This window comes from Podarcis vaucheri, assembly GCF_965113315.1.
Source record: "Podarcis vaucheri genome assembly, chromosome: 13".
In the NCBI taxonomy this organism is placed as follows: Eukaryota; Metazoa; Chordata; class Lepidosauria; order Squamata; family Lacertidae; genus Podarcis; species Podarcis vaucheri.
In genome coordinates, this window is record NC_138751.1 from 44,325,534 (window position 1) to 44,351,025 (window position 25,492).

A 25,492-nucleotide genomic window follows, 5' to 3' on the forward strand; every position below is an offset into this window, starting at 1 on the left:
TTAAAAGATACTGTTAACATGTTTTTTTTTAAAAGTGTTATCAAGTGATGAGACACGCATTCATGTGTGACCCACTCCTGAGAACTAGGCTTTGAACACAGACGGTTCCGAGTTCAAGTTCTGGCGTCTGCGGTTAACAGGCTCTCAGGTAACAGGTAAAGGAAAGATTTATTCCTGCCTGAGAGAAGATCAGACAACACAGAGTTACATGGATAAATGGCCGTACTTGGTATAAGGGCTCGCCCAGAATTTCTTTCTGCACTACGTATCTAAGCCACAGGCCCTGGCTTCAAAGCTTTATGTCCAAGTGGGCTTTTTAAAAATCCTGGTGGTTTCCTCAAGAAACCCCACATTTTACTGCTGAATCGGAGCAAACAGCAATTGGGTTTTCTGTGGATTGCTGTTTCCTTCGATTAAGCAGTAAAATGTGGGGTTTCCTGGGGAAATCACTAGGACCGAAAAACAACGAAAACAAACACACACACACTCTGATACAGAGCTTTAAAGTACTGACCTTTGCCTGGAAAGTGCGAAAGCATGTCTGGATGAGCCCCAAGACAGCTATTATCATCATCATCATCATCATCATCATCATCATCATCATTATCATTATCGTCATTATTATATTTATTAAATTTGCATACCACCCTATGCCCATAGATCTCAGAACAGTTCACATCATAAAATCACAATATAAAAAACAAAATGTGTAATAGATTCTAGCATGCGGGGGGGGGGGGAGAGAGACACCTAAATTATATAATTTAGTATCTGAATGATTAGTATTAGTAATCTGTAGAAACGGCTCCTTTTCCTTTCCTAAAGAAGCTGCAGAACTGTGAGTTGAACCCCATAAAAACAGGACTTTTTGCAAAAGTAAGCTCCACAATTTTGAGCTGATCCTCCAAAAAAATGGCCTTTTCTCCTTTGCAAAAGAAGCCGCACAACTGTGAGCTGATCCCAAAAAAACCGGGGCTTTCCCCCTTTCCTCCTCTAAACACTAGGTGTGTCTTATGATGCGAAAAATACAGTACGTGCTAGCGGTTCGGGTTTGAGATGCCCATCTGGCACGGCTCCGGGCCAAGTCAAAAGCGATAGCATCAGCAGTCCTTGAAAAAGCAGCCCTTACCTTCATTATGGATGTACTCATCCCAGTCAAAGGTCTCGTTGCTATACAGGGTGCCGTTGTCGTACAATGTGCTGTTGTCATACAGGGTGCCGTTGTCGTACAGAGTGGTGTTGCCCATGAAACCGTCATCCAGTGTGTCGTTGGTGAACGGCGGCCACCGCACACACTTTTGCCGCAGGTTCCCCATGAAAAGCTGCAGGCCGATGAGGGCGAAGACGGCCAAGCAGAACACTGTGAGGATCATGACATCGGAGAGCTTCTTCACAGACTGGATCAACGCACCCACAATAGTTTTCAGCCCTGGGGAGAGAGAAACAGCATTACTTACAGGCAACAAACTGAGCTTAAAAGGTAAAGGGACCCCTGGCCATTAGGTCCAGTCGTGGCTGACTCTGGGGTTGCGGCGCTCATCTCGCTTTATTGGCCGAGGGAACCGGCGTACAGCTTCCGGGTCATGTGGCCAGCATGACCGAGCCGCTTCTGGTGAACCAGAGCAGCGCACGGAAATGCCATTTACCTTCCCGCCGGAGCGGTACCTATTTATCTACTTGCACTGGTGTGCTTTCGAACTTTCGAACTGCTAGGTTGGCAGGAGCAGGGACTGAGCAACGGGAGCTCACCCCGTCGTGGGGATTCGAACCGCCGACCTTCTGATTGGCAAGTCCTAGGCTCTGTGGTTTAACCCACAGCGCCACCCGCATCCCTAGAAAACTGAGCTTAGTGGCTGTACAAAAAAACAACCCAACATCCTACTCTCTCTCTCTCTGTTTGATTTTACATATTTGAATTTACAGACATATCACAGCACATCCAAAGTTACAAGATTCTCCCGAATCTCTGGACTTCCCACCTTCCTCTCCGTGGGTTCTGTTATTAAACCTTTTCTACTGCATTTTTAAAAGATAATCCTGATTATTTATAAATCCATTGTATCCATAGTTCTCATGACATTACAAGCATTAATGCAGCCCTGCTAATGTTTTCAGCTGCTTACAGTTTTCTTTAAGGTAAATTGTAAATTTCCCCCATTCCTTATTAAAGTTGTGGTCTCCCTGATTCCTGAGCTTTCCGGTCAGTTTTGCCATTTCGGCATAGTCCAATAGCTTCATTCTTCTCTGGTAGGGACCAACATTTATTTTATTTTATCTGTTTTATTTATATAATGCCCTGTACCCAGAGGTCCCAGGGTGGTTATCAATGCTGTTGGTTGGTAACGATTTTGGTTTCTAACAATTTTTATTATTTTATTTTATTTTATTTTATTAAGGCACAGTTTGCATTGAACATAAATTCTAACAACTGACATGCTCTGATGTCAGGGACTGGCAGGGACGAGGGATGTGGGGCTGGAGTCTGACTTGGAAGAGGGGTCAGTGATTTGTGGGGAACTGTGCTGGCCTAGAGTCAAGTGTTGGAGGCGGAGAACTCTAGAGCTAGAAGGTGGAGCACAGGCTGGATCAGGAGAAGAAGAGGAAGAGGCAGGTCAGGCAAGGGAAGGGCCAGGTCCTTCCCTGCTTTCTCCTGCACCACTGACTCCCAGAACCAGGAGAGGACTGAAAAGGGATGAGCAGAGGAAGTTGCCATTCAGGAGCAGTCTCCGGCTGTGTGTATGCAGGTACATAAAGGTACATAAACCAGTGGAGTGGTCCCCTGTTGCTGCAACTACTCCATAGAGTGCAGACATTCGAATATCTGCCTGGATGTGAGATGCATGTAGGTATTTGGAGCTGTATAAAGGTAAAGGACCCCTGCACGGTTAAGTCCAGTCAGAGGCAACTATGGGGTTGCAGCACTCATCTTGCTTTCAGGCTGAGGGAACTGGCACTTGTCCAGACAGCTTTCTGGGTCATGTGGCCAGCAGGACTAAACCACCTCTGGCACAATGGAACATTGTGACGGAAGCCAGAGAGCATGGAAACGCCATTTACCTTCCCGCCGCAGCAAAACCTATTTATCTACTTGTATTGGCGTGCTTTCAAACTGCTAGGTTGGCAGGAGCTGGGACACAGCAACAGGAGCTCACCCCGACACGGGGATTCAAACTGCCGACCTTCTGATTGGCAAGCCCAAGAGGCTCAGTGGTTTAGACCACAGCGCCACCCGCGTCCCAAAGTATATAAAGTATAGAAGCATCTGTAAGTGTTACCTTTGACAATAGTTAGCTGCCATGTGCATTCCTTTGGTTGGGAAGCAGCCTTAAAAACCTGTACTTTAAGTTTTGAGTTGGTTTCCCTGAAATATAATTTAAAGCCAATTGGTTTGCAGAGATGGGGAAAGTAGCCGCTTTTACCCGTATTTTTGCATTGTAAAGAGCAACCAATGCACTGTAGGAGGGTTTCGCCTTATAGTGTACAATGGCATCTTCAAAAACTAGGATCTTAACATTTCCACCTTTCCTGCAGTTACCTCTTTCCCTGAAGAAGATCAAGGGTGTCCTTTGGTAATGTTAAAAAAATTTGGGGGTAACAGGCAACTCTTGGGCATAAAGCAAACCAAGAGCTTCCAGACCCATACAAGTTGGGGGCCCGAATGAAGTGCGTCCAGCGAATGCTCCCCGCTGGAAGCCAGTTCATCTCTGATGCGTATGAAAAATGAAATCTGCCTGAAGTTGTGATAGGAATTTTATGGTCTTAGATATATGTTAAATGTTCGTAAGTGTACCAACCAAGCACATACATAGATCAGAACAGGAAGACCAACCTGGAACCATTTTGATTCCTAAACTGAGATCAAAGTGGAAAACCTCCCCATTGTCTCTTTCCTCACAAATCCTGTCTTAAGGACACATTTAAGATATGAATAGGGTGTGAGCCTGTGACCTGGCCCAGGAACTAAGTATTTATCATTACAAAGGACTGGCCAATTTCCCAACATTCAAATTTCTGTTTTAGACCGCCTTTTCTGTGATGTATGTATGATGTTTCTGGGGGTGGTCTTGATCTACAGGGTGGCAATTTCTAAAGTCTTTATAAGGCCTTGCACGGCATTTTTATGGGCTCCTTTCTCTTGTGGGTGAGGGGAGCACCCTGTTGCAACACATCAATAAAGATCAAGCTTACTAGCTGCTTTGCTTCTCAATATTCTCTGGTTGGCCTGTTATTCTCTCCTACCAATAGGGAACCTATGTAAGGACTCTATATGGGCTCTTGGATACCCCATAAGGGAAAAGGGCAATTTTTGTTTACAACAAAGGTCTTCACCTCCATCAATGCCACCCTCCCCATTACCCACCTGGAATGACTGTGATGGTTTTAAGTGCCCGGAGAACCCGGAATGTCCGTAGAGCAGAGATGTTGCCCAAGTCTACGAACTCTGTGACGTAGCTAGAAAAGAGAGGGCAAGCGAGCTGTTCATTGAAAGGCAACATAATAAAAGTAGAAACAAGGGTTATCGACAGGCAAAGAGAGGGAAACAACGCCTCCGGAAATGGAACTATGTAGGAGACACAGCTCTGAAGTCGGTTGTGAGGGCAGCAAATGTCCGAGTTAAAACCAGGATCTGCAAACAGCATTTGACCCATCAAGGGCACCGGAGCTCAGCTGAGGGAGACAGTGCCTGAGGAGATAAGACTGTGGGATCAGAGTCGGCATGCGAGTGAGGGCAAGCTGGGCACCTTTGCTGTTAAAAATGGACCCTTTGCCCCTTTCATTGGGACAGAGCCTGGGCTTAATTAGACAAAACTGCTGTTACAATGACCAGTTTGGACTTGTGTCAGGATGCTGAAAAGATAGGAAAAGGCAAAGCAAAAGTTTGATCAGTCATTTACTCTGACAGAAAGTGTATGGATGCTTTAAAATCCTGCACAATTCTTCCTCAGGAGAGGAGGAATGCTAAATATCACTTTGCAATCTTGCTTCCCACATGGCGGAACATTCAGGGTAACACAGAGTTAAGTTTCCTTTGGTGTGGAAAACAGTGGTATCTCTGTAGGAATCTTGTTATTTACAACTGTACAGGTTGACCAAGCATGATAGGGAAATGGAAGGAAACACATAAGCTGTTCACAACAACAGCAATAGAGTCTCCTTATATTTCAGAGGCTCGCAAGTTGTTAGGGGTTGTTGAATCCACCAGAACCGTGTGTCTCCTTGGCAATATTTAGTAAAGGAAACATTTGCTATTATGCCATTACACTTTCTGTGTCTCCAGCACTGCAACCAGGAGCCAATAAACTAGAGCAGGGTGTTATAAGAATTCTTAGGTCTCAAATATAAAATAAATGTTGATTACTGCGGCAGCTAGACTGGTGACTGGGAGCGGCCGCCGAGACCATATAACACCGGTCTTGAAAGACCTGCATTGGCTCCCAGTACGTTTCCGAGCACAATTCAAAGTGTTGGTGCTGACCTTTAAAGCCCTAAACGGCCTCGGTCCAGTATACCTGAAGGAGTGTCTCCACCCCCATCATTCTGCCCGGACGCTGAGGTCCAGCGCCGAGGGCCTTCTGGTGGTTCCCTCATTGCGAGAAGTGAGGTGACAGGGAACCAGGCAGAGGGCCTTCTCGGTAGTGGCACCCGCCCTGTGGAACACCCTTCCAGCAGATGTCAAGGCGATAAACAACTACCTGACATTCAGAAGACATCTTAAGGCAGCCCTATTCAGGGAAGTTTTTAACGTGTGATATTTTATTGTATTTTTGGTTTTTATGGAAGCCGCCCAGAGTGGCTGGGGAGGCCCAGCCAGATGGGCGGGGTATAAATAATAAATTATTATTATTATTATTATTACTGAACAAGGTAAACACACATACATAAGTATATAAACCACATGTCTGAAATAGTACAGGAGAGCAATCCTGAAGCTATCTTGACTTCTAATGACTCTAAATACAGTATTTCCTCTGCAGATGGAAATATCTTGGACAAACCTTTCCCAGTAGTTCTTTTCACTTACAAATGCTACAAATCCTGTTTTAAGGGTATATTTTGTGTATGAATAGGGAACGCCTGTGACCTGGATTCAAGAACTAAGGTATTTACCATATCAAAAGGTAAAGGTAAAGGACCCCTGGACGGTTAAGTCCAGTCAAAGGTGACTATGAGGTTGCGGCACTCATCTCGCTTTCAGGCTGAGGGAGCCAGCTTTTGTCCACAGACAGCTTTCCAGGTCATTCCAGCATGGCTAAACTGCTTCTGGCACAACGGGACACCGTGATGGAAACCAGAGTGCACAGAAACACTGATTACTTTTCTACCACAGTAGTACCTATTTATCTCCTTGCACTGGTGTGCTTTCAAACTGCTAGGTTGGCAGGAGCTGGGACAGAGTAACGAGAGCTCACCCCATCGCGGGGATTCGAACCGCCAACCTTCTGATCAGCAAGCCCAAGAGGCTCAGTGGTTTAGACCACAGCGCCACACATGTCCCTGCGAAAAGACATACAACTCTACACACGCCATCTCCCCCCAACCCGGTAAAAGCTTCTAGTCCTGTGCAGAAAGCCACTAGCAGCTTTTCCTCCCGTGACAATTGTGTTGCACCACCATCCTTGTGACACAGTGTGTTGCACAAGAAGGACTGTGTATGTACTGTGACTATCAGCTGACCTCCTCACCTTGTTTACTCCCTAAAGCATTGAGTTAAACAATACTGTGTTTTGTTTTTTTCTAAGTTTTAGAACAGGGCTAAGCTTTTTAACCCCACTCTAAGTCCCACAAACATGAGAGACTTAGGGCTCGTCCCCACTTCTGCATGTCTCGCACCTAGAAAGCATGAGTCCACTTGCCATTGCCCTAGAGCTTTGCTCTGGAAAACTCCTTCCCTAGCGCTAAACTCCCACCTCATCGCGGGAATCGGCAAGCCCAAGAGGCTCAGTGGCTTAGACCACAGCGCCACCCGCATCCCATCAAAAGGATGGCCACACCGGCCAGGTAATGCAATCAGTGACCATTATAAAGTATCTTATCAGAAAGGAGACAAACCATACTCTCAAATTTCTGTTGTAGACCGCCTCTTTCTGTGTGGCACTTGTATGATGCTTTTCAGGTGGTCTTTGGCTAAAGGGTTGGGCAGTTTCAAAAGTCATTAAAGTAGGGTTGCCATGCTTCAAAAAGCAAAAGTGCGGACACAAAAGTTGTTGACACTTCCAACTATAGTATTCTGGGTATGCCCAGGAGAAGGTAGGTAAAGGTAAAGGGACCCCTGATCATCAGGTCCAGTCGTGACCAACTCTGGGATTGCGGCATTCATTTCGCTTTATTGGCCGAGGGAGCCGGCGTACAGCTTCCGGGTAATGTGGCCAGTATGACTAAGCCGCTTCTGGTGAACCAGATCAGCGCACGGAAACGCCGTTTACCTTACCGCCGGAGCGGTACCTATTTATCTACTTGCACTTTGACGTGCTTTCGAACTGCTAGGTTGGCAGAAGCAGGGACCGAGCAACGGGAGCTCACCCTGTCGCAGGGATTCGAACTGTCGACCTTCTGATTGGAAAGTCCTAGGCTCTGTGGTTTAACCCACAGCGCCATCCGCGTCCCCCAGGAGACAGTAGCTAACTGGAAATATGGTCTCAGTGCTTGCCATCGCCATACAGTACATGCATGAGGATTTCCACCCCACCCCCACATGCTGACGCCCTCTGGTTTCCCCCAGCTGGTTTACCACATTGCTCCTGCTAAATGCAACATACGCCATAACGATGACACTGAAATCCAGCCAGTTCCATGGATCTCTCAGGAATGTAAAGTTGTCAATGCAGAATCCCCGGGCCAATATCTTGATCATAGACTCAAAGGTGTAGATGCCAGTAAAAGTGTATCTGTGAACAGGGGAGGGTTACGGAGGGCAAGGGAAGCAGAATTAATAGCAAAAAATATATATGCAAGGTTTATTGCTGATATTTAATATATATATTAAATACCCTGCATCCTGTTTTCCTAAAAAGCCTCTCAATCCAATAGCATAAAAATAGGGCATGTTGTAAACAATTTGCAGCAGAAGAATATAGGGATACTGTATGTTCTGGCGTACAAGACGACTTTTTATCCCTGGGGAAATCACCCAAAAAGTTGGGGTTGCGTCTTATGCGCTGGGTAGACGTGTTGAGAAGGAAGAGAGGGAGCCGGTGAGCAGAGGCACCCCTTCAGCCGTTGCTCCTCCTCCCTCCCCACAGAAGCTGGCGCGGAAAGTCCTTCCGAGCGTGGCGCTCGCCCGCCCGCCAAATGCCTTGCCTCGGGCTGCTGCTGCTGCTGCAACGGCAGAGGCAGCAGACGGCTGCACGCTCTGCCCCTGGCAGCGCTCAAACACTGTAACTCTAAAACTGAACAGCAAAAGTTGGGGTCGTCTTATACACCCAGTCGCCTAATACGCCGGAATCTACGGTACCTTTTGTAAGCAAATCTTAAGTTAGAAGGTAGAATTTGCCGGAATCGTACTTCCCAAATTCATATTCACTCTAGAGCCAGAGATCTTTCTTAGGACCTGGGACCCTTTTAAAACTCGATGTACTCAAGAAAATGAACCTAAGGACCTTTGACACTCAGGCTATAGGATCAATTGCTAAAGAGAAGGATTCAGGTTAATGAACCTGTGCAGGGAGAGCTGAAAATAAAAGGTGGAAGAGATGGATGTATTCCCCCCCCCCAAAAAAAAAAATGAAAGCACACTCACTGGCTATATTCACAGATACCATGAAGCCAAAATACCGCAATTTGCATGACTTTGAGCAGTGAAACAACCCCACAACCTGCCTTTTAATCTTCTCCTCATGTCAGCCGGGTTACAATAATACTGCTTCTCAGGGAGTTTGTGTCACCCGCCTGTTATTTTTGAAGCATTATAGTTACTGCAAGTTTTCTGATCACACAAGGTTCCTCATCTGGCCACCCCAGCTTCGCTTTTGGATTAAGAATGCCTGTAAGCTGCTCCTCTGGTTCCATTTCCACCTCCCACAGCCCAGCCTATAGTGACCAGGCAGGAAACTGGTAAGAGAAAAGGGGGGAAAGAGAAAGAAAGAAAAATAACACTTACTCCACATCCTTGGCCCACACCGGCGGATCACTCATGGTCATGAAGACACAGTTGGCTAAGATGGTGATCATGATAAACATGCTGAATAATTTGAAATGAGGTCAAGGAAATGCATCAGGCCTCTGCTGAAATTCCCAAGACAAACCCGTTTGGTAAAGACAAGGGAACAACAGCCCTGTTGGGTTGTCTCCACCCCCATCGTTTAGCCCGGACACAGAGGTCCAGCTCCGAGGGCCTTCTGGCAGCTCCCTCACTGCGAGAAGTGAGGTTACAGGAAACCAGGCAGAGGGCCTTCTCGATGGTGGCGCCCGCCCTGTGGAACGCCCTTCCATCAGATGTCAAGGAAATAAACAACTACCTGACTTTTAGAAGACATCTGAAAGCAGCCCTGTTTAGGATTAGGGTTAGGGTTAGGGATCGCTACGCAGTGAAAGCAGCAATCCCTCTTGCTGTTCTGGCTTCTGGGATCGCTGCGCAGCCTGCATTCACTCCATAAGACGCACACACATTTCCCCTTACATTTTAGGAGGGAAAAAGTGAGTGTTATAGAGCAAAATAGTACAGTACATTGTTTATTGCTTTCATTTTATGGATCAATGGTCTCGTACGACAGTAAAATTCATGTTAAATTGTTCTTAAAAGTCTGGAACGGATTAATCAGTTTTGCATTACTTTCTATGGGAAAGCGTGCCTCGGTTTTGGAATGCTTTGGTTTTGGAACAGACTTCCGGAACGGATTAAGTTTGAGAACCACTGTAGCCATTGTGCAGCTGGTGACAGTGAAGTGCTTGTTTCCACCAAAAATTCTGCAAATGGAAAGGAAAGGGCTTTTTCCCACAGCTGGAACTGAGCTCCAGCACCTCTCAGGTGGGCACCACTGCCTGTTGAAGAGAACAAGGGAGGTGCTCATGGTGAGTTGCGGCACCTCTTTCTCTAGAAAAATAGCACTGGGAAATTGTATGAGGAAAAGGGTGTTTCTCTTCCTCATATACTACAAGAAAGCAAGGACACCAAATGACACTTTTGTGAAATACTCAGCTGGCCTCTGCCGCTGCCCCTGTCTGGTCCTACAAGAATGACTACGGCATCAGCCGAACCCCACAGCTTCCTCCCAAGTAAAACCATGCCATGTGCGTTCTCAGCGAGTGCAAAGGATATGAATGTATAAGCACTTGGATGGCACCTCTCCGGACAATATTGAAAGGATCCAACATGTAGAGAGCAGGGGTGGCACTGAACCGGAAAATGCACTTTCCTTTGTTGAGGAGGATGTATGTCTGAGGAAGGGAGAAACAGACATTGCTATTAACCTCAAGTCATGTCAAGTTCTCTTTCAAAACAACGACTTAGCCTGCAAACTTACGTTATGTTGGAACCAGAATGAGGACTCGCGGCTTCCCGAGCATAATGCGGTGTTTGGAAGTGTCAATGAGATTATTGCCAGCCAGACACATAACATAACGTACTGTATTTCTGCAGTGAAATGTTATACAGTCATACCTCAGGTTACAGACACTTCAGGTTGTGTTTTTTTGGGTTACGAACCGCTGAAACCCAGAAGTACCAGAACGGGTTACTTCCGGGTTTCGGCGGTAGCACATGCGCAGAAGCACTAAATCGTGCTTTGCGCATAAGTGCCGAATTGCAACCCGCGCGTGCGCAGGCGCACTGCGAACGTGCATTCCACACGGATCACATTTGCAACCCGAGCGTCCACTGCAAAAGCATATTTATTTTAATAGTGATGTGAATTGCTTATTTGGTGTTTGCTTTATGAAACCTGGAGCGTACAGTACTTACACAAAGCATGCTTATAATCTTGCAGGTACAATAATGCATACAAGATGCAAGAATTGTTCATAATTTTAGCAGAAGTGGGTGAGAGAACTTGACGTTTGTCAAGATTAAGGGTGAGACAGGAATTGGGGGGAAATCTGTGTGGGATAAGCACAACATAGATGCGTCTGACTCAGTCCCAGGTTCCTTAAGTTGAGCATCACTACCTGAGTAAACAGTGAATACTGGCCTGTTCTCAGACTGCCTTGCCTCTTTCTCAGCCCAATTGCCTGCTTATCTCCAGGCTTCCCAACCTTATAAATTATTATTATTATTATTATTATTATTATTATTATTATTATTATTATTTAAATATCTATACCACCCTTCATCCAAGGATTACAATCTGAATTCTAGCCATGTGTCACTTTCTGGTTTCATAGAATATTTCCTAAGGTGCCATCTTTGTTGTCCTCTACACTAGTAAACTGTTGCATAAGAGGATGGGTGAGCTAATATGGACATTTCAAGGGCAGTAATTAACCAATGAATAAATAAAAAAATCATGACTTTATGATGTGTTCCTATATACGAGCATTCAGCCTGAGCCATTTCCAAGTCACCTTCACACCTCAAACAACCCAGGACAGCCTAAAAGGACTAGCGCACATTTATCTATCTATCTATCTATCTATCTATCTATCTATCTATCTATCTATCTATCTATATCATCTACAGTGGTGCCTCGCAAGACGAAATTAATTCGTTCCGCAAGTCTCTTCGTCTTGCGAGTTTTTCGTCTTGCGATGCACGGTTTCCCATAGGAATGCATTGAAAATCAATTAATGCGTTCCTAGGGAAACCGCCTTCAGACCAGGTCCGGGGACAGTCTGTCCCCGGACCTCATCTGAAGGCTGGGGGGGGGGACAAGGGCTTTTCTTCCCACCCCCAGCATTTTAAAAAACCCCGGGACAGCGGAGGACTTCTCCGCTGTCCGGGCGATCTTAAAATGCTGGCGGGCGGCATTTTAAAATCGCCCTGGGACAGCGGAGGACTTCTCCGCTGTCCGGGGCGATTTAAAAGCCCCTGGGAAGGCAGGCAGGGGGGAAAAAGACTTTTGCCCCCTGCCCGCCTTCAGAAGAGGTCCTGGACCTCTTCTGAAGGCGGGCGGGGGGCGAAAGTCTTTGCTCCCCCCCCGCCTGCCTTCAAAAGCCCTCCAGGACAGGCAGGCAGGGGGGAGCAAAGACTTTCGCCCCCCGCCCGCCTTCAGAAGGTGTTCCCTCCCCCCCGCCCGGCTTCGGAGCACCGTTCCGAAGCCGGGCGGCGGCGGGAGGTGTCCCCGCCCCGCCGCCAGGCTTCGGAGGAGGTCCGAGGACAGTGGGGAAGACGCGCTGCGCTTCCCCGCTGTCCCTGAGATTTCCCTATGGGCTTTCGTCTTGCGAAGCAAGCCCATAGGGAAATTCGTTTTGCGAAGCGCCTCCAAAATGGAAAAACCTTTCGTCTAGCGGGTTTTCCGTCTTGCGAGGCGTTCGTCTTGCGGGGTATCACTGTATCTATCTATTTGTATTTCCTAAAATATAAAACACTGCTTGATTGTGGGGAAAACAACAACCACCTCAAAGCAGTGCTTGAGTTATTCGCTTTCCAATTCCTACCCAACACTTCCGGCTTACTTTCTGATCTTTGTAGAATGGGTCCAAGTCTTCCAGAGGCACCCCTATCAGCTCTGGGGGAGGGTCCCCATAGATCATTGGGAGACTTCTCCCTTGCTCCAGGTCACTTCGGGGTTTGGCCTCCTTTTCTTCCTCGTGAATCTCCTCATGCTTCGGCTTCAACTTCTCGGCTTCTCGCTCCGCGATCCGTTTCTCTATCTCCTGGAGGGACTCGCGGGTGAATGGGCGCAGGCACTCTGGACCAGGGATGTACGGTGGCTGGGCGGCCATCTTTGCATTCTGCTCCTGGGCCTATTCTGCCTGGTGCCACAAGGCAATGGTGGGGAGGCTGCAGAGACAAGAAGGAGGGGAAAATTTTCGTTTTGCACCAGACTGTACTCCACTACAAACTCATTCATAGGGACGCGGGTGGCGCTGTGGTCTAAACCACTGAGCCTCTTGGGCTTGCTGATTGGAAGGTCGGCAGCACAGCTGTCAACTTTTCCCTTTTCTTGCGATTCCTATCCCTATTCAAAATAAGGGAATTTCCCTTTAAAAAGGGAAACGTTGACAGCTATGGTCAGCCGTTCGAATTCCCACGACAGGGTGAGCTCCCGTTGCTCTGTCCTAGCTCCTGCCAACCTAGTAGTTCGAAAGCGCGCCAGTGCAAGTAGATAAATAGGTACCACTGTGGCGGGAAGGTTAAAGGAGTTTCTGTGTGCTCTGTTTTCCGTCACACTGTCCCATTGCACCAGAAGCGGTTTAGTCATGCTGGCCACATGACCCAGAAAAACTGTCTGCGGACAAACGTCGGCTCCCTCGGCCTGAAAGCGAGATGAGTGCCGCAACCCCAGAGTCACCTTCCACTGGACTTAACCATCCATGGGTCCTTTACTTTTACCTTACAAGCTCATTCATGCAATGACTGGATGCATTCAGACAACCACAGACCCTCCAAGTGTCCCTATTTTCCAGGGACAGCCCTGGATTTACAGAAGCCGTCCCGGTTTCTGTTTTAATCCTGGAATGTCCCACTTTTCCTTAGGACGTCCCTATTTTCATCGGATAAACGTTGAAGGGTATGGAGTTATGCGTCCCCCAAGCCAAGGAGATAAGTACCGTATATTTCACTCTATAAAATGCACCAGACCATAAGACGCACCTAGTTTTTGGAGGAGGAAAACAAGAAAAAAAATATTCTGAATCCCAGAAGCCAGAACAGCAAGAGGGATCGCTGCACAGCAAAAGCAGCGATCCCTCTTGCTGTTCTGGCTTCTGGGATAGCTGAGCAGCCTGCATTCGCTCCATAAGACCCACACACATTTCCCCTTACTTGTTAGGAGGGAAAAAGTGATTCTTATAGAGCAAAAAATACGGTAACTCTACAAACTTTAGAAAGTACCTGAAGGCAGTCCTGTATAGGGCAGTTTTGTTAATGTTTTATTGTGTTTTTATATGTGTTGGAATTTGGCCAGAGTGGCTGGGGAAACCCAGTCAGATGGGCGGCGTGTAAATAATAAAATGATGATGGTGATGGTGATGATGATACAGGACTCCCCTATTTTCATTGGGGAAATGTTGATGGGGCAGGTATGCTGCTATGGCAGCGGCAGCTCCCAGTGGGATCCTGCCTCCAATATACAGCTAGGCAGCCTTTGGGCCATAGCTGTCAACTGTCTCTTATTTGGCGGGAAAGTCCCTTATCCCAGCGCCATGTCCCACTGCTGTCCCTTATTGATGATGTCCCTTAAATTTCCCGGGTTTCAAAGGAAGCAGCTCCTCTCCCTCCCTGACGGCCAGGGTGGAGGGAGGCTCCAGCTGTGTTGCTTGGCTGCGTTGCTCACCCAATAAGAAGTCTAAGAATGACTGGGGGGTGGAGCTTGCATGCCTTGTGCCGATCAAATCAGCCGCGTTGCCTGGGGACTCGCCTTTGCTCAGCGCTTCCCAGCGGAGAGGTGACGGTGGTTTCCCTTGCTGCATCCCCTTTGCTGGGTTGCTGCGCTGTGGGAACCACTGCTTGAGGCTTCATTTGGCTGCTGGCTGGGCTTTCTGCCTTTGGCTGGGAGGGGCTCAGAAGTTGAACATAGCTGTGCTCTGAAAATCCCTTATTTTGGCTGCTGGTCCCTTATTGCCGAGGCTGCTGGTCCCTTATTTTCAAATCTGTAAGTTGACAGCTATGCTTTGGGCAGCCTCCTGTGCTTGGCAGTTTCTCCAGCTGCTGTGGACCATCAGAGAAAGCGTCAGGTTTCAGCAACAAGATGACTCAGGCCATTCCTCCCAAGGAAGAAGAGGAAGAGGCAGGAGGAGGAAGACGCATGTAAGATGGAAACAGGGCTGCGGCTCACCGTCATCAGGGCTGCTCCGGGGCAGCTGGAAAACGGCATTTTAAGCTCCCACAATGCTCCAGGGCACTGGGGTGATTAAAATGGAAGCACTCAGGTCCAGCTGCCCCATGAGGAGTGCCTTGGGCACTCATCCTGCTGGGGCACTGGAGCCTGGCAGTTGTCCTGCGATGCCAGGTGCAGATTCCAGGCTGGCCTCCTTGCCGCTTGTCAGCCGCACTGGGCCCCTATGTAGGCCTCTGCCCCCATTCTAGCTGTCAGCCCTTCCTCATTTATTTATTTCCAAAAAAAATATTCATTTTATAAGACAAATAGAAAACACAAACAGAAAAGACGAACAATACGAACAAATTCTTGTCATATCCTTATTTTTCTAAACATTGTTAAGTGGGATTCCCACCTGTCTGATTTTCATTTTACTTCACCTTTAGCAGTTTACATATATCATAATTTCTAACCATCTCTTTTTTAAAATCGCACTTAAAATATCTTCACATTTTATCGCTTACAAATTATACTATTTTAAAATACCCTATCTTCTACTTCTAACCCTACAGCCTATATACACCTCCAAAGCTATTCTAAGGTTTAAATATTAACATATTTTTTTCAAATATTCCTTATGCCCTTCCTCATTTGCAAGCCATTTCACACACTGCAGATGATGAGCTATGTTTTCTGAGCCGTGGGTTATTAGCAGATCGTTATGTTGTTGTTTTTCTAATTATTGCTGGTTTTTAAAACCAAAACCACCATCTTGGCTTCACTGCAGAGAAAATAAATGCAGCAATACGTCAGAGGAGATCTGTAGTTTAATGCCTGGGAGGGGAAGGCGGTAATTTTTGGCATGAGAATTAGGGTGTTGCCCGAGTATCCTTCGTATCATCTGTGAAGTATTTTGGAGAGTACAGAAACGTACTGAGCTGGGACACTGCCCTGACCACAGCAAGCATCCAGCTCTGGGCCTCGAATGCCCCATAATAGACTCACACCCATCCCGGGATCAAGAACCGGCAACCACACACGCTGAGAAAATAAAATCAAGGGATTTTAAAGTTACCGAACTATGCAGAGATGGCGGAGCAGATAGCAAAAATATGAGATCAATGAGACGGAAATGTTGCTGGAGATTATTTCTGGACTATTTAAGAAAAATATATATAGTCAAATGCAAATGCAAGCAGGATTTGAATTATAGGCAAGGGAAGGAGAATAAATAAATGATTGTAATATAAGAAATACTAGAAAATGAATGATTATGGCAGCAAAGAAAGGATTACAACAGGAATATCACAGACGTAAGAATGTAATAAATTATTATATTATTTTAAATTTTGTGGGCGGAAACGAATACAAAATTATTAGAAATTATTAGAAAAAAAGGAAAAGGAAAGAAAACCATTGGAGTATTTTATTGGAGGGATAGGATCTTGATCATACAGTGGTACCTCGCAAGATGAATGCCTCGCAAGACAAAAAACTCGCTAGACGAAAGGGTTTTTTGTTTTTTGAGCTGCTTCACAAGACGATGTTCCCTGTGGGCTTGCTTCGCAAGACGGAAACGTCTTGCAAGTTTGTTTCCTTTTTCTTAACACCGTTAATACAGTTGCGACTTGACTTCGAGGAGCAACTCATAGAACGCGGTGTGGTAGCCTTTTTTGAGGTTTTTAAAGACTTTGGTGAATTTTGAAGCTTTTCCAAAACTTCCCCGACACCGTGCTTCGCAAGACGGAAAAAATCGCAAGACGACAAAACTCGCGGAACGAATTAATTTCGTCTTGCGAGGCACCACTGTATCCACGTTTGGGCATTTGAGATAATGGAATGAATAATCTAGGCCAGCTGGAAAGACTCTGCAAATTCATTATTATGATTGTAACTATTTACTACTACTGCTGCTGCTGCTGCTATTACTACTTTCCTGTGGCATGTGGCTGGCATCACTCGGGGCCAAACCAGATGTTTCTTTAATAACACGATTGCCCATTTAAAATCTGGGGTCACTGGGACTGCAATACATGGCGTGGAGAGGTCTAACTCCTCCCTCTCCAGCCACAGTCCCAACAACATCCCCTCAAGCAGCAATTATCACTAGGGGGGAGAAGCTCCCAGGTCTCCCCCCCACCCCATATCATTGCCATACAAGGGATGGTTTTACATATTGCTATTAAATGTATTTCTACACAGGTACACAGGCTGAGACCCCGCCTGCCCGCAGACTGTCTCACCAGGGTGGTGCATGCTCTAGTTATCTCTCGCTTGGACTACTGCAATGCGCTCTATGTGGGGTTACCTTTGAAGGTGACCCGGAAACTACAACTAATCCAGAATGCGGCAGCTAGACTGGTGACTGGGAGTGGCCGCCGAGACCACATAACACCAGTCCTGAAAGACCTACACTGGCTCCCAGTATGTTTCCGAGCACAATTCAAATTGTTGGTGCTGACCTTTAAAGCCCTAAACGGCCTCGGTCCAGTATACCCAGTGGCGTAGCGTGGGTTGTCAGCACCCGGGGCAAGGCAAGTAATTTGCGCCCCCTTACCCGTGGATTTTAGCTCTTCCACTAGATTAGTTAGTGCTAGCGCGCCCCCCAAAATGTTGCGCCCGGTGCAGCTGGGCCCCCCCTGCACCCCCATGCTACGCCACTGAGTATACCTGAAGGAGCGTCTCCACCCCCATCGTTCTGCCCGGACACTGAGGTCCAGCGCCGAGGGCCTTCTGGCAGTTCCCTCGTTGCGAGAAGTGAGGTTACAGGGAACCAGGCAGAGGGCCTTCTCGGTAGTGGCACCCGCCCTGTGGAACGCTCTCCCACCAGATGTCAAAGAGAAAAACAACTACCAGATTTTTAGAAGACATCTGAAGGCAGCCCTGTTTAGGGAAGTTTTTAATGTTTAATAGACTATTGTATTTTAATATTCTGTTGGAAGCCACCCAGAGTGGCTGGGGAAACCCAGCCAGATGGGTGGGGTATAAATAATAATATATATATTATATATATATATATATATATATATATATATATATATATATATATATATATGCTTTCGTAGATTTTCACGGGTACAGGAATGCAGGTTTTGGTGTCTTCGGGTGTCTTCCCGTGTAAGAGTCGGGGTGTCTGTGCGACGTTTCGACGAGGTCTCACTCGTCATCTTCAGGCTGGTGCTTTCGGCTTCTTGTTACTGGAACAGAGTAACAGAGTAACAGAGTTCCAGTAACAAGAAGCCGAAAGCACCAGCCTGAAGATGACGAGTGAGACCTCGTCGAAACGTCGCACAGACACCCCGACTCTTACACGGGAAGACACCCGAAGACACCAAAACCTGCATTCCTGTACCCGTGAAAATCTACGAAAGCATATATATATATATATATATATATATATATATATATATATGTCATGCCATAACCAAAGCTCTGGGCGGCATACATGAAAATGCTTAAAATACGAAAGGAATAGACAGATAAATGCAGTTGATGAAGGTGATGGTTAGTTGATGTCTCTGGGTGGGACAAGCTAAGATCTACCCATGAAGGAGGACTTTATATTCTTCTCTTTTCCTCTTGTTTTTTAGATTCATTTGTTACTCTACTGTAATGCATTATGAAAAGTCTTAATAAAATCTTAAAAGAAAGATTAAATACACTGAAAACTACTGTAACAACAATACAAAACTATTACAGATCCGAGCACCCCCCCCCCCCGCCCTGGTGCTTTCCCTGCAAAAAAACCCCCGCTCTTTACTGCTGAATTGGAACAAACACCAATCCATGGAAAACTCGAAGTGCCATTTGCTCTGATTCAATGGTAAAGATCCGAGTTTTCCGGGGGGAAAGAGGTGGGGCTCTCAGAACACAGACCAGGAAAACACATACCTGTTTCTAGAAAGCATGGGGCAAAAAATGAGTGCGGGTAAGCCCTTAAGGGAGCTTTCAAACTGTTGCAATTTTCAGACGGGATTCAATCCTATACCAGCAAATGAGCTCTTGAGCAACAAGTCCACTTCCTCAAAGGCTAGCATTTATTTTTTTTTGCAACAACGGAAGTGAAGGGGAAACACAGTGGGAAGTAGGAGATAACACTGGTTTTAGATTATACTATGCAAAATATGGTCAGAAGCTCAACATCAAAAAAACGAAGATCATGGCCACTGGTCCCATCACCTCCTGGCAAATAGAAGAGAATGAAATGGAGGCAGTGAGAGATTTTACTTTCTTGGGCTCCATGATCACTGCAGATGGTGACAGCAGCCACAAAATTAAAAGACGCCTGCTTCTTGGGAGAAAAGCAATGACAAACCTAGAAAGCATCTTAAAAAGCAGAGACATCACCTTGCCGACAAAGGTCTGTATAGTTAAAGCTATGGTTTTCCCAGTACAGTGGTGCCTCGCAAGATGAAAAGAATCCGTTCTGTGATTCTCTTCGTCTAGCGGTTTTTTTCGTCTTGCGAAGCAAGCCCATTGACGGATTAGCGGATTAGCGCTATTAGCGGCTTATCTGCTGATCGGATCAGCTGATAAGCGACTTAGCGACTTAGAAAAAGGGGGGGAAGGGGAAAAAACCAGCAGGAACTCGCAAGACATTGTCGTCTTGCGAAGCAAGCCCACAGGAAATTCGTTTTGCGAAGCACCTCCAAAACGGAAAACTCTTTCGTCTAGCGAGTTTTCCGTCTTGCGAGGCATTCGTCTTGCGGGGCACCACTGTAGTGATGTATGGAAGTGAGAGCTGGACCATAAAGAAGGCTGATCGCCGAAGAATGGATGCTTTTGAATTATGGTGCTGGATGAGACTCTTGAGAGTCCCATGGACGGCAAGAAGATCAAACGCATCCATTCTGAAGGAAATCAGCCCTGAGTGCTCACTGGAAGGACAGATTGTGAAGCTGAGGCTCCAATACTTTGGCCACCTCATGAGAAGAGAAGACTCCCTGGAAAAGATCCTGATGTTGGGAAAGATGGAAGGCACAAGGAGAAGGGGACGACAGAGGACGAGATGGTTGGACAGTGTTCTTGAAGCTACCAACATGAGTTTGACCAAACTGCGGGAGGCAGTGGAAGACAGGAGTGCCTGGCGTGCTCTGGTCCATGGGGTCACGAAGAGTCAGACACGACTAAACAACAACAAATGCTGGTTGGTTCTTATGGCTGTACATGGTTTTATGGCAATTTTTGTAACCGATGAGCATTTTATCTTTATGGAACCAGCTTTGTGAGGACAGTTGTTCTGCGGGGGCGGGGGGCAGGGGGAAAGCCCTCCTAATTACTATTAATTAAATAATACTCAGCCTGTCTGGCTTTTCCTGGCTGGATGTGAAATGGAGAAAGAGAAAGGTGGGAGGGGGACGATGTCGACAGTGCAGACTGCACCATGGGAGGGCTGTCAATGAGGAAAACTGGAGGGTGGGGGCACAGAAATCAATATGTGAAGGATTTCTGACAGGGCAGGTGGCATTTGAGTTTAGGAAGCAAGTAAGTACAGGGCAGGGCAGGACATTAACAAAACACACTCTCTAGGGATTAAGGCTGCAATCCTAACTCTCCTTACCCAAGGGCAAGCCCCACTAAATTCAACAGGGCTTCCTTTTGAGTAGACCTAGTTAGCATTCTGCTGGAAGTCTCACTGGACTGATTTCTGAGTAAAGACAGTTCAGATCACACTGGGAGGCTTCATGTCAATAATGTGACCTGACTTTTGCCTTTTTTGTGAGGACAGGCAATGCAAGACTAGAATGGGGGATATAGCACTAAATCACAAATTATGCAGGGCCACTGTTATAATTCCATCCCAGCTGACTGTGAAAGAGGAATGCATTGGCAGCGCTAAAGAGTCCAAGTGTAGCCTGGAAGCAAACTGGAGAATCTGGACAATGCTACTGCCGTCCTGTTGCATTTCAGTGTTTCCTGTGTTCTCCATGGCCTTTTTTTGAAACTTGATATGCGGCAGGTTTTCCCCAGCTGAAATACAATTATAGCATGTCTGGTGTATATAGTCAATGTGCTGTTGAAGCTTTTCTAGGCTACTGTCCTTCTAATTAAAAGCTTTCTTCTTGATGCTTCTTCCATTTGGTGTTCAATGGAGTATGACAGTAGTAATGAATTTCCCCTTAGTCCTCCCTATGGGCGATAGGAACTGACTAATTAGGACATAATTCATCAGCAATGATGCACTACACAGGAAGAAAGCAAAAGGGCAGAACCCGTGAGAAGGAAGCTACTAATTAATATTGATGGGGACCTTTAAATAATACTTACTTCTGGACAAACTTTCTAATCTTAGCTTTGACGACAACACTGTTGAACAACTAAGTGCTATATAAAGTGCTATGTGAAATCACCATTTTAATTCCACTTCCAGCTAATTGTGGGAAGGGAAAGCCTCAGCAGTGCTAAAGGGCTCTAAGCAAACTTAGATCAAAGAGTGCTGGGACATGCCTAGCTAGTCACACTACTGACAACATGCCATTTTTCTCATGATTGCGTTACTACAACTGGGCCACACAGCTAGGAAAAAGCGGTAAGATTGCTAGGGCAGCAGGTATCGCTTTGAGCTGGGCTTGAACTTCAGGCACCACACATTTTAAACATTGGGTTAAAACATGGGTAGGAAAACTAAGGCCCGGGGGCCAGATCCGTCCCAATCGCCTTCTAAATCTGGCCCATGGACTGTTCGGGAATCAGAATATTTTTACATGAGTAGAATGTGTGCTTTTATTTAGAATGCATCTCTGGGTTATTTGTGGGGCATAGGAATTTGTCCACCACCCCCCCAAATATAGTCCGGCCCCCCACAAAATCTTAGGGACAGTGGACCGGTCCCCTGCTGAAAAAGTTTGCTGACCCCTGGGTTAAAAGGTAGCTTGAAAATACAGACCTCTCTCACACCTAAAATTGTCCCGGTAACCCAATGCCACTTGGCCGAGTCCATTTCCTTCTGCGGTTTTGATGGCATACTTTGTTCCTTCAAACTTCCTGATTTGAAACTTGCACAAAGGTCCTCCCTTCACTTTCCGGGATTATCTGACGCCCTGAAGGAAGCTGACTTAGCGGCTAGCTGGAGAGAATTTTATCCTGGGAGGTGAAACAAGAGCCCGTATTAAAAGGCCCATCCGGAACAGAGGTTTAAAAAGCAACAGCGCAGAGCCTAATCCTGCCAGTCTTGAGGCGTCCAAAATTGCAGAGTATATTGTACACAAATATATACATGGCAGAAGGAAGTTAAAGCAACAGTCCTCCTAAGAATGCCTGAGAAGGAACGCCCAGCTAGTGAAATCCACGAGATTTATTTCCAAGTAAGTGTGCTTAAGACTGGAGTAGCGCACTTGATGAAAACAGATCTCTTACAGCTCTATCTTTCATCACTCCATTTCCCGTAACTGCCCAGCAAATATCAGCGCAACAATGACCACACCTCAACTCTTCATCTGGAAGAATCATGCAAAATATTACAAACTTTCTGGTGATTTGTAGACGGACGCATTTGATTTTGGAGTAGAAATACATGTCCGTCTACACACCCCATTTCATACACTTTGTTGTGATTGCAGTCAGTTTATACAACCGCTAGTGAAATGCTTACCAATTTGATGGGCATGTGTTATGGAGGGATGTGCGGATGCCTGATTATCGTCTTCCATAGCTCCTCTACTCCAAACTTAAAAATGGTAAGCATAATGCTGGTGGTCAACTAAAGAGGTTCAAAGACTCTCTCAAGGCAAATCTAAAAAAAAAAAAGTAGTATAAACACTGACAACTGGGAAACACTGGACGGCGAGCGCTCCAGTTGGAGAACAGCCTTTACCAAAGGTGTCACGAGCTTTGAAGATGCTTGAACCCAGGACGAAAGGGAGAAATGTGCTAAGAGGAAGGCACGCTTGGCAAACCCTCACCATGATCAACTCCCGCCCAGAAACCTATGCCCAGAAACCTGTGGAAGGAGGTGTGGATCCAGAATTGGCCTCCACAGTCACTTATGGACTCAATTTTAAAACCGTGTTTTTGGAAGGCAATCTTACTTGGCTACGAGTGATTGCCAAAGAAGAAGACCTTTAGGTTGTGATCACCCTTCTAGGGCAGGGTGGGGCTGCATCCCCTTGTGGTGAACCCTCTGGGGACCACGTGGCCATGGTCTATGGTGGGTGGGGCCGAAACCAAAGTGTGTGGGGGGGTCATCCTCTCTCTCTCTCTCTCTCTCTCTCACAGACACACACACACAGCCATGAAAAAATGTACAGTGGTGCCTCGCAAGACGAAAAGAATCCGTTCTGTGATTCTCTTCGTCTAGCGGTTTTTTCGTCTTGCGAAGCAAGCCCATTGACGGATTAGCGGATTTGCGCTATTAGCAGCTTTTAGCGGCTTATCTGCTGATCGGATCAGCTGATAAGCGGCTTAGCCGCTTAGAAAAGGGGGGGGGGAAACAGCAGGAACTCGCAAGACATTTTCGTCTTGCGAAGCAAGCCCATAGGAAATTTGTTTTGCGAAGCACCTCCAAAACGGAAAACTCTTTCGTCTAGCGAGTTTTCCGTCTTGTGAGGCATTCGTCTTGCGGGGCACCACTGTACACAAGTACAACATCCCCTTCCCTGCATACATTGTAGGGACTTCCATACACAGAAACACTTGCGGTTCATCCACACTTTGGCTTGTCCATGCCTAGAAAGCACGGGGAATACAATGTACTGGATCTGGAGGGATTTGACAATGTATTTGATTGGCATGCATACTTATGGTATGATAAGATAAAGGCCCATAAAGGTTTTAAAAACCATGTAATTAGAAAATCTTTATATAATGTTTGGACAATGAAATTCAGTTAGGGGGGATTTGAGGAAGTCACGTAATAATGGAATTTAAAATGACTATAAGAAAGAATATGTGTTTTTGTTTTTGTTTTTCTTGTAGTATTGTAGTGTGTGTTTTGTTTTGTATGTTTTATCCGTTATAGATGTAAAAAAGCAATTTTTTATTTTATTTTATTTTATTGAAAATAAAATAAAATAGAAAGCACAGGAATACAGTGGTACCTTGGTACTTGAACAGCTTGGCTCCCAAACAAATCTGCTCCAGAATGCAGCAAACCAGGAAGTAAGTGTTCTAGTTTGCGAACGTTTTTCAGAAGCTGAATGTCTGATGTGGCTTCCACTTCCGCGCAGGAAGCTCCTGCAGCCAATCGGAAGCTGCGCCTTGGTTTTTGAACGGTTTCAGGAGTCGAAAGGACTCCCAGAACAGATTAAGTTCGAGAACCAAGGAACTACTGCAAGCATTTTTTTGCTGGTCCCACGATTTCTTGGAACACATCTGATCGGTTTTGCCTTTCACCTCCACTCCCCCCCCAACCCCCCCCTCTTTAGCACTAAATCAGAACAAACGGCAATCTGCAGAAAACCCGATTGCCATTTGTTCTGATTCTGTGTCGATAAGTCCTACATGATCACATACAGTCAGTGGAGAACGAATCACCAACCATTTAGCTGCCTAACGATTACTAGGCTTAGGGAAGGAGGTGGGAAGGTGCCCCCCCCCCCCCGGAAATGGTTGCATGGCCCTAAATCCACCTTTGCATAGGGATAAGGCAGTTCTCTATAGTTTGACAGCAGTTTGATATGCAGACATTAGCATATGCTAATATATATTAAAATTAGCAGGGACGTGGGTGGCGCTATGGTCTAAACCACTGAGCCTCTTGGGCTTGCTGATCAGAAGGTCGGCAGTTCAAATCCCCGTGACGGGGTGAGCTCCCGTTGCTCTGTCCCAGCTCCTGCCTAGGTAGCAGTTCGAAAGCATGCCAGTGCAAGTAGATAAATAGGTACCGCTGCAGCGGGAAGGTAAACAGAGTTTCCATGCGCTCTGGCATTCGTCACAGTCCCACAGGGGGAGGAATAGCTTTTCTGAAGCCTTGACACTGCAATAGAAATGTTTTGAATCAGCCTTCCCCCAACCTGCTGCCCTGGAGAGTTTTTGACCACAGTTCAAATAATCCTAGGGTGTTGGGACTCACGGGAATTGCATTCCAAAACAACTAGAGTATCCAGATTGCAGGATGCTGTTTTTAAACAAGCAGGGCTAGAAAGAGCGTGGCCACTTACACACTGCCCCCCGCCCCTTTTCCACATGGTAATATATATGTGTGACTTTAGTAATGACTTTAATTTCACTGGAAATACAACAAATGTCACAGTTGTGAGGAAAACAATGGCCAGATAAAATAAATAAATAAATAAATAAATAAATAAATAAATAAATAATAATAATAATATAATAATAATAATAATAATAATAATAATAATAATAATAATAATAATAATAATTTATTACTACCACCCCCCATCTGGCTGAGCTTCCCCATTCCCCACTCTGGGCGGCTTCCAACAAGAGATTAAAAATACATTAAAACATCAGTCATTAAAAACTTCCCTAAACAGGGCTGCCTTCAGATGTCTGACATCTGATGGGAGGGCATTCCACAGGGCGGGTGCCACTACCAAGAAGGCCCTCTCCCTGGTTCCCTGTAACTTTGCTTCTTGCAGTGAGGGAACTGCCAAAAGGCCTTTGGAGCTGGACCTCAGTGTCCAGGCTGAGTGATGGGGGTGGAGACGCTCCTTCAGGTATACAGGTATAGATGACCTAAG

At 46.1% G+C, this 25,492-nt stretch overlaps 1 protein-coding gene across 4 annotated transcripts in view; it reads right to left on the reverse strand.

Annotated features, from left to right (window-relative positions):
- Positions 1-25,492, reverse strand: part of SCN4A (sodium voltage-gated channel alpha subunit 4) — a 110,592-nt gene that overhangs the window by 70,062 nt on the left and 15,038 nt on the right. For all 4 annotated transcript variants that reach the window (XM_082194661.1, XM_082194662.1, XM_082194660.1 and 1 more), the window contains 6 exons: positions 12,547-12,874; positions 10,254-10,374; positions 9,098-9,185; positions 7,758-7,886; positions 4,361-4,452; positions 1,130-1,429 (listed from right to left, as the gene is read on the reverse strand). In XM_082194661.1, coding sequence (XP_082050787.1) covers positions 1,130-1,429; positions 4,361-4,452; positions 7,758-7,886; positions 9,098-9,185; positions 10,254-10,374; positions 12,547-12,816 — 1,000 coding nt within the window. In that variant the 5' untranslated portion in view covers positions 12,817-12,874. The remainder of the gene's footprint in view (positions 1-1,129; positions 1,430-4,360; positions 4,453-7,757; positions 7,887-9,097; positions 9,186-10,253; positions 10,375-12,546; positions 12,875-25,492) is intronic.